The sequence below is a fragment of the Sodiomyces alcalophilus genome (genome assembly GCF_042370955.1).
Source record: "Sodiomyces alcalophilus JCM 7366 unplaced genomic scaffold ACRALscaffold_2, whole genome shotgun sequence".
Taxonomy (NCBI): Eukaryota; Fungi; Ascomycota; class Sordariomycetes; order Glomerellales; family Plectosphaerellaceae; genus Sodiomyces; species Sodiomyces alcalophilus.
The window spans coordinates 3,859,675-3,872,545 of NW_027263533.1; the positions used below are offsets into that span (position 1 = coordinate 3,859,675).

The following is a 12,871-nucleotide window of genomic DNA, read 5'->3' on the forward strand; positions in this document are numbered from 1 at the left end:
AATACGAAATGTTGATGAAAAAGATTGAAGACGGATGCATTAGGGGTCTGTCTTCCTGGCGGTTGATTTTCGTTGGTCCAGCTGACCTCCGTTCGTTCCTGCGACGCGACCCTGACGATAGACGGAAGAGCGGCAGAGCGGGGAGGGACGACCAAGCAAAGAGACGTCTCCGTAGAAGACGAAGGTCACAGGGCGTATCCGTATTAAGGGTTGACCGGGACAGCGGGAAGGTGTGGAAGGACGAATAGCAAGCAATGGCATGAAGAATGTGGGTCTTCAATACTTACGGGTACCTACTCCGTAGTGTAAGACGTCGGCTGCTGGAGCCGTTACAAGTGGCAGGAGCAATTAGTCATCCGTGTTGTGTCACTTTTGTACTGTAATCCCACCACGTCAACGCCCACAATAGCGAAATATCTAGGGCTAGATAGCGGGGCGACTGCCTGAAGAGGATCGGGGGACTGACATGTTGGGACAGCTTCATGGATTGGGCTTGTTTTGGCGGTGTTCCACAGAATATAAAGCAGGTCGTACCGGTGAATTAGTAACGAAGTAAAATTCACCTTCAACTCCCAGCAAACTACACTAATGAGGTCGCTAGAAGATAGGCAGCGGCAGAAGACAGATCCGGGATAGCGACAAAGCTACTTCGCACTTCGTACCGTACCTACCTTATGTACACCACATGAAAAAGGTGAAAAAGGGCGGCGCTTATGATAGATTCACCAGACCAAGCTGCCTTCTGGCAACATCACGTTGCCGATCAATTTCTCCCTCACAGAACATGTAGTGTACGTTGTAGTACATCCAACGGCACTTGTCTGAAGACGGAGGCGTTTGAGAGACCCTTAAAAATAGGAGGCCAACCAACAAGTCTGCGAAAGGTGTCATGCGCAGAAACATATCGTGTCCCAGACGGCGGGAATAGCCTGCCACATCCTGGGTGGCATGGGCCCTGTCGATCCGACATTGTGCATGGTGCATGGTATCACGAGCGTCAACCTCGAAACCACTTCGGCATGTCATTGGGCCACAGGATTCTGCTCGAATCAAGTCTAGCATTCAAACGCCGAGCATGACGGGCCATGGAGTACGTTGTACAGTACAGCCAGGCGATAATTACCTACCACAGACCAAGCATCCCCAGTGATCAGACGAGACGAGGAACCGAGGCCAAAGGGGAAGAAGGGTCTTGTGTCTTGTCATATACCCCACCCCTCCCGTGAATGTAGGCGGACCACAACGTAGAGTTCTCAAGTACTTCTAGTGTCTCTACCTAGACTCTGGAGATCGCTACCTTGACGTAAGGAAGACAATGATTGTATATATCCTTGCCTGTTGGTCTAGGAAACTTCCAACGGTGTATTATTTCGATTGAGGGAGTGGTGTCCAAAAAGAAAATTCACACCTGCAGGGTGCCTTGGTGATGAATGGAGTAGCTGATCGGTGAGTTATGCTGGTTGCAACTATGGCTATCGGGAGGAGAAAAGATGTTCCTTAGACGATGAGCAGGTCGTCCATCCATCTTTACATTGTACTGAGTACGTGTCGTGTCGCATTCGATTCGGGTACAGACATTCATTTGCCTTTCGAACCACCGAAAATCATCTCACCGCGGCTGCTGAGTAATCGCCCAGTATGACCACGGGGTGCACACTACCACGACCGGCAGATTCGGGTCACCGCCTTCCCTGTTTATTCCATAGCGTCATGGGATGTTAGCACGAGTTTCAATTCCTGGCTGATACGGACTGGATTGTTCTTTCGGCTACATTCGTCAAGTGCTCTTTGTCTCGCTGTCCTCGACAGCAACCTGTCAAAATGGGGAAGCCAATAAATTGGAGGCTATGGTCCAAGATGATCGTCACGTAGGTTTCCCCGTTCCGCTTCCGCGCCGTCGACCACTTTGCTTACCAGAGTCCACACGCAGCGGAGGAGTCGTGGTTATTGGCGGCCCAGCCCTGACGATGTGGCTCACCCCGACCGAAGAAGAGCTATTCAAGAGGTACAACCCGGAACTGCAGAAACGGAGCCTTGCCAATCGGGAGCAAATCCAAGCCGACTTCGACCAGTACGTCAAGAAACTGAAGGAGCACTCCAAATCAAATAAGCCAAGTAAATACCCAGCCGCCTCCATACTGCATCATCGATATTCTACTAACAACGCGCGTAGTCTGGACTGTTTGGGAGGATGATATCAAGGCGAAACAAGAGGCGGCAGCATCCGAACAAGAAAACAAGGCCCAGGAACTCAAGCTACAGCAAGAAGCCATGAAGCGCGAGGCTGGCATTGCGAGCAAGTAGGGAGCAGGTTCCCTCCCTATCATCCCTGTAACAATATGTGGCATTGAATGGGTGTATAGTGCCGTACTAGGCCTGAGATGTTAAACTCGAGGAAACGCGGCGTTTTGAATTGGGTATTATGAAAAGAAGACGGAAGCCAGTCTAATATGAAGGGAGGGTGTATTATCCAAAAACTCTACCAACGAGAGACATCTTATCAACTTGATCCTTTTTATTAAAACGGAAAATCACTCCATCGAAGAGTCGAAATTCGCGGCTACATGCCAATCAGAATTGCACTTCTGGCATCAGCATTGGATCTATACAGAACGCGACTAAAGACCTCGGTTGTTAGGGAATGGGTTCTTCAGAAACATCAGCTGCGAGTGAGTTTTGGTGGTCATCAAGGTACAATAGTAATTGCCCCACGGAGCCCCAGACACGCCGGAATCAAACGTCACAACACACAGAATGCTGAATGTCACCCGGTAGAGTTGGCGTGGTGGCGTGGTGAGTATCGGTGAGGCTCGGTAACAAGGAGGGGTTAGCCGGATATTACTAACTCCGCAAGCGAAAAGTCTTGGCAACGCACAAAACCATCTTTCTCCAATAGCCATCATCGTCACGCGGCAGCCTCACGACGTTAGAAGCGGACGACGAACGAATCAAGGTAAGCTCGAATCGCGGTTTTGGAGACAATCTCGCAATCTGTGCACTGGCAGTCGCTTCTTCGTCGATTTTCCGTTGTCCGCCGCTGCTAACGCCCTCCGCGCAAGTAGAACCACTGCCTTCCGAATTCCGAATCCCATATCCTCCTCCCGGTAGTCCATTTTTTTTTTCGGCCGATCGAACAGTCAGGACAACATGGCCGACGATATTCAGGAGCGTCTCAAGAAGCTTGGTGCCGTTGCGCGTGTTGGTATGTGCTGAATATTTGATAGTCTAGTGTATGACGTGGGCGTGCGACTGACATTTGACCCTCAGGGTATGTCTGGCTTCGTTCAATACCATCCTTTATTACAAGCTCTCCTACCATGCCCAGGAAGATAAAAGCGTGCGATGGCGACGTATCTGTGGGTGGATACTGACTTGATGCGATAGTGGCAAGGGCACCCCGCGGAGGAAGCAGAAGCGCACCCCCGCTCGGTCCGGCGCCGACGACAAGAAGCTCCAAGCGTCCTTGAAGAAGCTCAACGTTCAGCCCATCCAGGCCATTGAGGAGGTCAACATGTTCAAGTCGGACGGCAACGTGATTCACTTTGCTGCCCCCAAGGGTATGTCTCTGAGGCGAGGATGAAGTGGGGTGCGGGGATATCTACGTGGAATGATTCTGACCGGCGTTTTCGCTGCTAGTTCACGCCGCCGTCCCCGCCAACACCTTTGCCATCTACGGCAACGGTGAGGACAAGGAGCTTACAGAGCTCGTCCCCGGTATCCTCAACCAGCTCGGCCCCGACTCTCTGGCGTCTCTCCGCAAGCTCGCCGAGAGCTACCAGAACCTCCAGAAGAATGAGAAGGAGGGTGATGATGACGAGATCCCTGATCTCGTAGAGGGCGAGAACTTCGAGAGCAAGGTCGAGTAGGCAGTGGAAGGAATTCGAGCCGTCTGAGGATCAATGATGCATATGAACCTGGCAATGGCGGCAAAAAATGGAAAAACGGGGGTCAAGGCATCACGATTTCAACGGAATTGGGAAAAGGGTACATCCCTAAGAATATGAACCTGGCATCACGAATGCACCTTTTTGCAGTAACTTCTATGACATGCAAGGTTTTCACTGGGCTGTGGCGAGAACTGGAATTATGACATGGTCCCGACGGGCGTCGTAGAGTTTATGCAACCAGATGATTAAGAACTGATCAATCATCTGAAACGGAAGAAACAATCAACCAGGGTTGGTTCAAAATATTTCTCTCGCCGCTACGAGCGACGTTCTGCTATTCAGAGGTGCCTATAGACCAGCTTCCATCGCGAGCATTCGGCACCCAACCGGCCAACGCCTCCCGTTTAGCGTCTTCCAACACTGTCCTTCGACCTCGCGAATAGTCTCCCCTCTTGATGGCATCGTAGCTAGGCGCCGAGAGCTCTCGGCATATTAGGCCATGGTCGTCTCCCAAACGAGCACATATCTCCCGAGCAAGAGCCCACATCTTTCTCCTCGAAACCTGACTCGCCCCCTTGCTGTCGAAAGCCTTCCGCCCTTGCAATACACCCCCTATGAGACCCTCCTCTATCCCAGGATTCCAAGCAACCGCAAGGTTACTGGCTGCGATCCGGTCTGATCGTTGTTTCACGCTACGTTTGGAGAAATCAAATTCTCGCTTGGTGGTAGTGACTTCGAATGGCACGAACGCATACCCGCCGTCCCACGTCTTGCCTTCAAGGCTACTCATCCGCCCCTTGGCAGAGAACGACCGCTCAAAGCCCGCGGGAGTGTACTGCGACTCAGCCACGATTAGGGAGTGGATATACGCGTTCCCTGGGTGGATGAGTAGCGATGTCAGCGACGACAAGACGGACGTGCATTGCCGCAGGGCCAGCTTATCGGAGCACGATTTGGACGCCGTAGGCGGTGCGTCTGCGCGAGCGGGCTTCCGGCGGACAACACCCAGTTGGGAAAAATATCCCCGACCGAGGAGAAGAGGGTTGCTGTTGCGGTGATCACTATGAATCTCGGGGATATCATCCGCCCCAGTCAGAGGGGGTGGCATCTCCCATGGTGAAGCGTCCTCCTGGTCTGCCATGGTGAGCTCCATACTGGCGTCGCCGCAAGGCGCTTCCGAGCAATACATATGCAATCGAATGCCATCTCGGATGGCGAAAGGCTGACCCTGCCAGGTATCGCTCCGCTGGGAGACAGAACGCTCTTGCTGCGTCCGACGGCGGATGATATCAGTTTGTTCACCGCCGTTATCCAGAAGATAGCGACACTCGGTGAGGAGGAAATGATTAAGGGTTCTGAGAGCCAGGATCTCTGCGTGCCAGTCGTGAAGCACGTTGCCATTAGCTTGGGGGACTTTCGCGGATGGAAGACATTTCATCCCCGTTCTGTTGCCCTGATCAGTTGCGTTCGTATCAAGTGGTCTCTGGGAACTACAGCAACCCTCAATCGCATGCCAAATGACTTGGCGCGAATTGAAGGCTCTCTAACGTCTCCTCCACACCGACTACGCGACTAGATACTCCTGGTCTCTCGGAAGACCAAGTGCGAGCTTGCTTTTTGGGCCCCCAGATGAGAGAGGGAACTCACGCGACGGCAAGACAGCTCAAGCCCCCTGGATGCTCAGCAACGACACCGCTCAGAGGGACCCATTCGTGAATTCCATTATCTCTGACCTGGGGCTTCCGCTTGGAAGGGAGGTCCCGAAAATGCTGATGCACAATGGACGCAATGGAATCGGGGTCGACTGTCATGATAGGGGTTTTCCCATGAGTTGAAATACGATGCAAAACCCCTCCTACACGAAGGAAGTACGTACTTTGTACAATAACGCCAAGCCACAATGGATTGATCCATTGCGTCGAAGAGCACCGCCACGCACGTGACTTTAAGCGAAGGTGGGGCAGGGCATGGGTTGTCGCCCACCATCGACACAGTAGTTCGGCGAAAATTGAATTGGGACTTTGAGAGGCGTACTCTTTTGACCTCATCACCGACCAGCCAACAAGTCAAGCGTTCGCCAAACACCGCCAAAGTACGTATTGTGCACGGGAATTTTCCATCCATCTCCGGACTGTTTTACGTTGCGATTAGAAAGGAGAAATATTTCCTGTCTAGCCGGAAAACCCACGCACTTCCCCAGAGCCAAGTCTCCATCATTGGCATCTCAAATAAGTCCCTGCTGACTCTGAGTCCCTCATCAAGATGCGCACGTACGACGACACCTTCTCGGGCCAGAGAATTTACCCTGGCAAGGTACGACCCCCGATTATCACCGCGCTTCCCCTCCTTCGATATGCCGGCGAGTCCGATAGTTGGATAGTGATGACGACATGGATGACTTGGATCCTGGAATGAGAAGGAGGAGGGGCAAGGGGACGATGGATTGAACAGGAGCTTGGAGGCTGACGAATATCGATGGTATAGGGTAAGCTCTACGTCCGTGGCGACAGCAAGATCTTCCGATTCCAGAACAGCAAGTCGGAGTCCCTCTTCCTCCAGCGCAAGAACCCCCGCCGCATTGCCTGGACTGTTCTCTACCGCCGCCAGCACCGCAAGGGTATCTCTGAGGTACGATTCAGCCCTATGCTTTCTTTCATACCCCGCCTTGGAAACAAGCGGCGCAGTCGAAACATCATTATGCGATCTCCCAGCCCGCACACCATTACATAAAGAGGAGGACTTTGGAATCACTGGAACAGTCACGGATTGCTATCCCGGTGTGACATGAATGTGCTACGCAACGGCGCGCTGACACCCGCTACAGGAAGTCGCCAAGAAGCGCACCCGGAGAACCGTCAAGTCGCAGCGGGCTATCGTCGGTGCTTCGCTCGATGTGATCAGGGAGAAGCGTAACCAGCGCCCCGAGGCGCGCTCGGCTGCCCGCGCCGCGGCCATCCAGGAGGGCAAGGAGAAGAGGGCGGCGGCTGCCAGCGCAAAGAAGGCGGAGAAGGCCAAGCTCGCCGCGGCCAGCAAGGGCCAGACCGCCCGGATTGCCAGCAAGCAGGGCTCCAAGGGTGCGGCCCCCAAGGTTCAGGCCAGGACCCGTTAAAAAAAAAGCTTCCCAAACCATTTCCGCGGGCATGACTTGATATCTTTTTTCCCCCTCCGTTCCGGCGTTGGGGAGGGGTGTCGGGTTCTTTTTTCGTTTTCCTTGTTCCCCTCGGGCGCGAATTGTCGATGGCCAGGGACGGCGGAGCGGGGGGGAGGTGTGGAGAGTCCAAACTCAACAAAACAAACCAAGGGGAAGCAAAAGGGCGGGTTATCTCGACAAAGCCATACACAATAGAGACATCCCCACCTCCTACATTTGTTCCCCCCGTGGGGGAAGGAAACTTGACGAAAGGCTGGAGTCGAGGTTTCTTTTGTATCTTTCACGGCTGGTTCTCTACAGTACACATCTCGGTAGCACGGAATGTCATGGGAAGTCCTACGGGATAGTCAAGACGAAACTATGGGGGCGTTTGATTCGAGAGTGAGGACTTGTCAGAGCGTTGTGAAATGCGGTGCATGAATTATGTGGTCTCCCGATTCCCCAGCTTGGGATCTATTGAACGGCGCCCTCTTCCTATACATAACCAGCGACGACTTCTAGTCGACAGGAAGAACATGGCAAGGCGTTTTTTATTCTTTGTATTTTCTATTTCATTTCTTTTTGTTCTACGAGCCTATTCCCTTTCTAAGCCCATACACAGCTGGTGGCACTACGAAATAAGCCATTGCTAAAACGAACCAGTCCGCCAGTCCCGCCACCTCACAGCTTGGCGAGGACGGCATCAGCACCGGAGAACTCGATGCTGCCCTTCTGGGTATCCTGGCCAGCGTAGACGACCTTGCCGTGATCGACAACCAGGGCGTAACGGCCTGTGCGCTCGCCCATCACCCAGCCGAGGGAGGAGGAGAACTTGGCGCCGGGGTCGGAGGCGAAGATGATGAAGTTGTCCTTGATGTTGTTGGCCTTGCCCCATGCGCTCATGACGAAGGCGTCGTTGTAGGCGATGAAGACGACCTGGTCGACGCCCTTGGCTTTGAGGTCGGCGGCGCGGTTTACGTAGGAGACCAGGTGCGAGACTTGGCAGGTTGGGGTGAAGGCGCCCGGGACGGAGACGACGACGACTTTTTTGTTCTTGAATTCTGAAGAGGGGGGTTGCTTGTTAGTTTTCGGTTGGAATAGTTGAGTTTGAATGTAGACGGCGGACAAGCTGCATTCACTTACCCTTGCTGGCGTCATAGTTGATGGGAACACCGCAGGCGGTGATCTCGGCAGTATCGGCCTGGTAGGGGATGTACTGAAACGTGACACCCTCGGGGAAAGTATCGCCGGCCTTGAGTTCGGTCATTTTTGATGAATGGATTCGACGAAGAGATCTACTATTTTGAGTAATTCGGTTGCGATGGACTGAAGTGATGGACAGGGACGTGATGAGAGACCAGACCAGTAGATTCCGAGTCAAGGTGGCAGGGTGGGTGACAGAAGTTATAGGCGGTGACAAGCTCCCAAATTCCAACTGATTCGACGAGAAGTGGAGCAAAGAGTGTTGATTCACTTATATACAGTACTCATCATAGTCGCTTTCGCATTACGTGACCGCGTAGGAATACCACGTAATGGAGTGATCCTGGGCCCATTGGCTTCGCGAGCGTTCTCCCATGTTACGGAATCAAATCCCCCGAAAGCTGGGTTCACTACCCTGATGGACTGGGACGGCGAATACACCGTAATACGAAGTACCTCACCTCTGCCGAGGAGCGGACCAGAGGATTATTAAACAGACGATGAGGGGCAGAGTCACGTTAATCACAGGTGCGGGGGATCGGGTTCATAGCTCCTCCCATTTGGAGATCCGCCGGCCTAGGTCTTGACCGAGCCGAGCTAAGCCGGGCGAACTTGAACGGCCCCGCCCGCCAAAGTACACTACCGACACCGGCAACCTCAGCAAGTAGCTTCGTCTGAGGTACAAGTATCCCCTTTTCCCTTCATTGTTCCCGATTGACATATGACAGGACCAAGGTAAATTTACCAAAGATTGCCTCAGAGTCTAGGTAGGTATCTTACAGTGTCGTCATTGCCTCCTGTCAGATTGACGCACATCACGTCCGTTTTAGCCTCCTCTTAGTCTTGTTGTCCTCGGCCACGGTCGGATTCGTCGTGATCCCCTTGTCGACGCCTCCCGTCGTCACAACCCCGCCCAGCGCCCGTCCCGTGCCTAGACGGATGCCGCGGCCGGTATCCAAGCTAAGGATGCTGCTGCCGCTGCTCCGACGGACCCCGGTGCCCTTCAACTTGCCCGGCGACGACAGTTCGTGGGTATCCTGCACGTCATCACGAGAACGGAGTCGCCGCTGGTCGTTAGCCGTGCGAGGCCGGTCCGTCGAGGGAGAACCGTCGGCGGAGAACACGTCGTCCCCTTCCACTTCTCGAGCCGCGTGCTGCGACCACCTCCTGGGAGTGACCATGTTACCGCCGCCAGCGGACCTCTGCACTTCATCCGCAGCAGTCGCGGACGTCATCTCCGCCGTCGAGGCGTCACTCCCGCTCCAACCAGGCGTTTCATGCTGCTCTCGGTACGGTGCTCCGGATCCCAAGAGGCTTTCCTGCCGGGCCAGCTGGTACCTGACGTATTCTTCGGACGAGTGGCGGGGTTCCGTGAAGGATTGTAGGGCGTCGAACACGTGCGGGAACACCTGGGTATCGACGTCGTGGCCCCAGAGGAAGTCGAGGTGCTCGTAGTGTGGAATCTCCGTCGCCACCGTCTTCTTGGGCAGTTCGCGGAGCATGACCTTGATGTCCACGAGCGAATCGGTGCCGCCGTAGACAAGCACGATGGGCGTCTTGATGTTGCGTGTCGGATACCGGGCCACCTTGGTGTACTTGCTTGACGAACTCAGCGCCACTGGCCGCTGCACGTCGTCGTCGTACATCTGGAATGCCTTGTTGCGGATGATTTGGAACCAATGGACCACGCTCTTGGTGGATGTGAACGAGTAGAGGTGCGGGTAGGCTGCAAGCTTCTGACTCGACGAGATGTTCTTCGTCTGCCAGTTGAAGAGGAAGCTGAGGCTGTAGTCGATGATTTTGACAAAGATGGGTGGATACAGAATCGACTGCCACATGGTCGTCGAGCTCAGGATGGATCGCCGACCGAAGAGCAGGAAGAGCACTTGCGGTGACGCCTTGACGAGCGCATCTACCACGCCGTTGGATAGGCCGGCGGGCGACATGGCGGGCGCCAGCGCGATGAAGACGTTGACCTTGTCATTGAGCTTCGGATGGATAGCAAGCGCCGCGAACGCCTGCGCCGTCCCCTGAGAGAACCCGATGTACGAGAGGCTTTCCTGTCCCGTGGTTTCCAGGATGTACGAGATGCTGTCGGGGATGTCGTGCAAAGCAAATTCATCCATGGAGAAGTTCCAAAATTCGAGAGTAGTCGGCGAATGCCTGATCGACTTCTTGGAATATTTGTTCCCTCGATTGTTTCCGAGCTTCGCGGGGAGAGGCCTCATGTTAGTAAAACCAAAGGCTATGCGGGAGAAGAGTCACGCTTACCCAGACATCGTAGCCTTTTTCAACCAGGACAAAAGGCAGACACCTCTGTGCGTCGGTCAACGAGACCCAGACCTCGGAATTCATAAGAAGGCCGTGGTGCAAGTACACGACTTTCTTTTGCACGCCCTCGGGGCCGCTGTTCACCCTCTGGCCCTCCTCGCCCCGTTTCCATGCTAGGCGATGGAGGCCCAGCAGAAATCCGTCCTTCGTCTGAGTGACATGTTCCTCGGCTTCGTACCCGAACACATTGCATAGGTCCACAAAGTCGGAAGCGTCTCTAACGGCTGTCGAGTATGCTGTTTCCCAGTTAGGCCCGGCCTAGCCAGTCATATAGGGGTTGGGGTCAGGCCGTTCTACTAACATCTCTTTCTCTGCGTAGTAGCATTCTGTGCGGGTGTCGTAAACCTGTGGAAGAGACGGCGGGAGGCTCGGTAGAAGAGGGTTATGAGAGATTGGGCTATTGGAGGCAGTCAGATGGGGCCTGTCGTAGCGTGGTACAGATAGGGAATATCGCTATTGGGCCCGAGACGTACGAAGAGCCAGGGTCAGGATTCGGATAATCGCCTCGAAACCGACGAGGAAGAAGGAGCCCACGAGAGCAACATATTCGGGACTGGATGGAATTGCTGTTAGCCCTGGCATCAGAGAATAGCGCGCCTCTCGAACCCCGTCACTTCCCGACACTGCGCACCAGAATGCCAAGAGTCACAAGCGTCAGACTCACATATTCAAGCGCCCAATAAATGGCACTGGCATCCTGGCGGTGGCTTAACAAAATTGGTGGAGCAAGAGAAAGGGAAGAAGGAAAGAAAAAGCAAGGACCGTCTAGGTGTGATGTTAAGAAAAAGGGGAAAGGATAGAAATATAATTAAAATATTAAGGCATTGGCATCATGGCGATAATGGGATAACAAAGTTTGCTAGAGGGCGAGTTCGGTCTTAGAATACCATGGCTCTCTCTAAAGCAATGGCGAGCAATGGCAATAGGGCGTGAAGAGTGTAATGGAATAATAGGACGATTTCTTGATGGTGATGTCACATGCAAGAAGATCGATCACATTGACTGCAGCAACAGAGACGTACTGAGTACAATGTCGAGAGCAGCCCAAGCATTGGTGGGGTGTTGTTACTTTGCACCCCCCTGAAAACCCCACGTGCCTGTCGAGTAGGCCGATTTTCAACCAATCATACATCATTGAACATCTTGAAGTTGATGCATAATATTGACCAATAGTAACATTCCAAACTTGTCCGAACCATTCGGGCCGTTCAACACCAGAGAGCTATCGCAACAGAGGTCGAACCACAATACCAATATTCACTAGGCGCACACTCATACTATCCCTCCGAAATCCATACACTCTCTGAATTGGAAGGGAAAAAGTTGCAAAAACAAAAATGCCCAGCTCCTGCAAGGAAATCCGTATGCCCGAACCTCCTGTCCCGTCAACCAGCCCCTCATCCCAATCTACAGCAACACAAGTCCGCAAACGAACACGGTTCCACTGACAGTACATCCCTCCCCCATCCACAGGCGAGGCCCTAGCCGCATGCCTCCAAGAATCAGACTGCGTCATGGTCGACCGCAACAGCGCAGCCGACTGCCTCCGCTCCCCCCTCCTCGAGACCCTCCCGACCAAGTGCCAGCAGCTGAAGAAGGGCCTCGGCGAATGCAAGCGCGGCATGGTCGACATGCGCAAGCGCTTCCGCGGCAACCTCCCCGTTACCTACCAGACCGTCTCCGACGCAGACCGCACACAAAAGGGCTACCAGCTGTACGCCGGCCGTCCCGCCTTTTCCGGCGGCCGCGGCGACACCGACGGCAACGAGCCCGAGCCCAAGGACTGGCGCGAGGTCGAGAATGAGGCCTTTAGGAAGCAGCAGCAGAAGCAGCTTGCTGAACAGCTCAAATCCTCTAGGTAGCCGTGGCGTCGTGGAAAGGGTATGGCGAAATTTCCAACAAGGCAGCAAGGAGTGCGACGCTCGCTGCTGTCGTGTCTCGTCTTTGGGCGGGAGAGCAATCGGCCAGTTTGTGGCCTGTATGATCAGCTCAGTAAAGGAGCATTTAGACGGCGTTACGGTGTATTATACTACGTCTTGTTTCGGCCTGGGTTAGGGGTGGTCAACCATCGGCGGTATAAAACATGTCGGGTTCGGGGCTCATCGGCCACCATCACACACCAGGTTTGTGTACAATTTTTGGTGTCTCCAGGTCCCTAGAAGGGCTGTATTGTATAAATATCAACGCATCTGCGGCTACGTTCCACCGAACTCCCGCAGCTTCGTACTCGGTTTTCTTTTCCTCTCAATTTTGTCCATACCGTACCCTACTTTGATTACCACCATGCTGATACCTGAACCAAAACTCTCCATGGAGCCGT

The 12,871-nt window shown here is 53.8% G+C and overlaps 7 protein-coding genes across 7 annotated transcripts; 4 read left to right on the forward strand and 3 right to left on the reverse strand.

The window, feature by feature from the left end:
• Nucleotides 1-1,723: 1,723 nt before the first annotated feature.
• Nucleotides 1,724-2,587, forward strand: ACRALDRAFT_1075069 (uncharacterized protein). The gene is made up of 2 exons (XM_071018324.1): nt 1,724-2,115; nt 2,174-2,587. Exons 1-2 carry the CDS (start codon nt 1,848-1,850, stop codon nt 2,302-2,304), a joined length of 399 nt encoding a protein of 132 aa, XP_070877514.1. The 5' UTR covers nt 1,724-1,847; the 3' UTR covers nt 2,305-2,587.
• Nucleotides 2,588-3,147: 560 nt separating this feature from the next.
• On the forward strand, nt 3,148-4,244 carry ACRALDRAFT_1080305 (uncharacterized protein; the record flags this gene model as incomplete). The annotated part of the gene is made up of 3 exons (XM_071019001.1): nt 3,148-3,206; nt 3,385-3,557; nt 3,637-4,244. 3 exons carry the CDS (start codon nt 3,148-3,150, stop codon nt 3,864-3,866), a joined length of 462 nt encoding a protein of 153 aa, XP_070877515.1. The 3' UTR covers nt 3,867-4,244.
• On the reverse strand, nt 4,222-5,698 carry ACRALDRAFT_2099527 (uncharacterized protein; the record flags this gene model as incomplete). Its single annotated transcript, XM_071022948.1, has 3 exons — nt 4,222-5,109; nt 5,143-5,332; nt 5,535-5,698. 3 exons carry the CDS (start codon nt 5,696-5,698, stop codon nt 4,222-4,224), a joined length of 1,242 nt encoding a protein of 413 aa, XP_070877516.1.
• A 451-nt stretch (nt 5,699-6,149) lies between these two features.
• On the forward strand, nt 6,150-6,996 carry ACRALDRAFT_2101004 (60S ribosomal protein eL24; the record flags this gene model as incomplete). The annotated part of the gene is made up of 3 exons (XM_071023038.1): nt 6,150-6,200; nt 6,372-6,515; nt 6,712-6,996. The coding sequence occupies 3 exons, from the start codon at nt 6,150-6,152 to the stop codon at nt 6,994-6,996; spliced, it is 480 nt and encodes a 159-aa protein (XP_070877517.1).
• A 702-nt stretch (nt 6,997-7,698) lies between these two features.
• Nucleotides 7,699-8,284, reverse strand: ACRALDRAFT_1068805 (uncharacterized protein; the record flags this gene model as incomplete). Its single annotated transcript, XM_071017603.1, has 2 exons — nt 7,699-8,078; nt 8,161-8,284. The coding sequence occupies 2 exons, from the start codon at nt 8,282-8,284 to the stop codon at nt 7,699-7,701; spliced, it is 504 nt and encodes a 167-aa protein (XP_070877518.1).
• Nucleotides 8,285-8,755: 471 nt separating this feature from the next.
• On the reverse strand, nt 8,756-11,514 carry ACRALDRAFT_1040486 (uncharacterized protein). Its single transcript, XM_071015183.1, has 5 exons — nt 11,216-11,514; nt 11,025-11,104; nt 10,853-10,948; nt 10,492-10,787; nt 8,756-10,427 (listed from the first exon to the last, which is right to left on the reverse strand). The coding sequence occupies exons 1-5, from the start codon at nt 11,245-11,247 to the stop codon at nt 9,036-9,038; spliced, it is 1,896 nt and encodes a 631-aa protein (XP_070877519.1). The 5' UTR covers nt 11,248-11,514; the 3' UTR covers nt 8,756-9,035.
• Nucleotides 11,515-11,888: 374 nt separating this feature from the next.
• Nucleotides 11,889-12,386, forward strand: ACRALDRAFT_2072600 (uncharacterized protein; the record flags this gene model as incomplete). Its single annotated transcript, XM_071022200.1, has 2 exons — nt 11,889-11,913; nt 12,025-12,386. Coding segments are annotated over 2 exons (387 nt in total), but the record flags the coding sequence as incomplete, so codon positions are not given.
• Nucleotides 12,387-12,871: the final 485 nt, after the last annotated feature.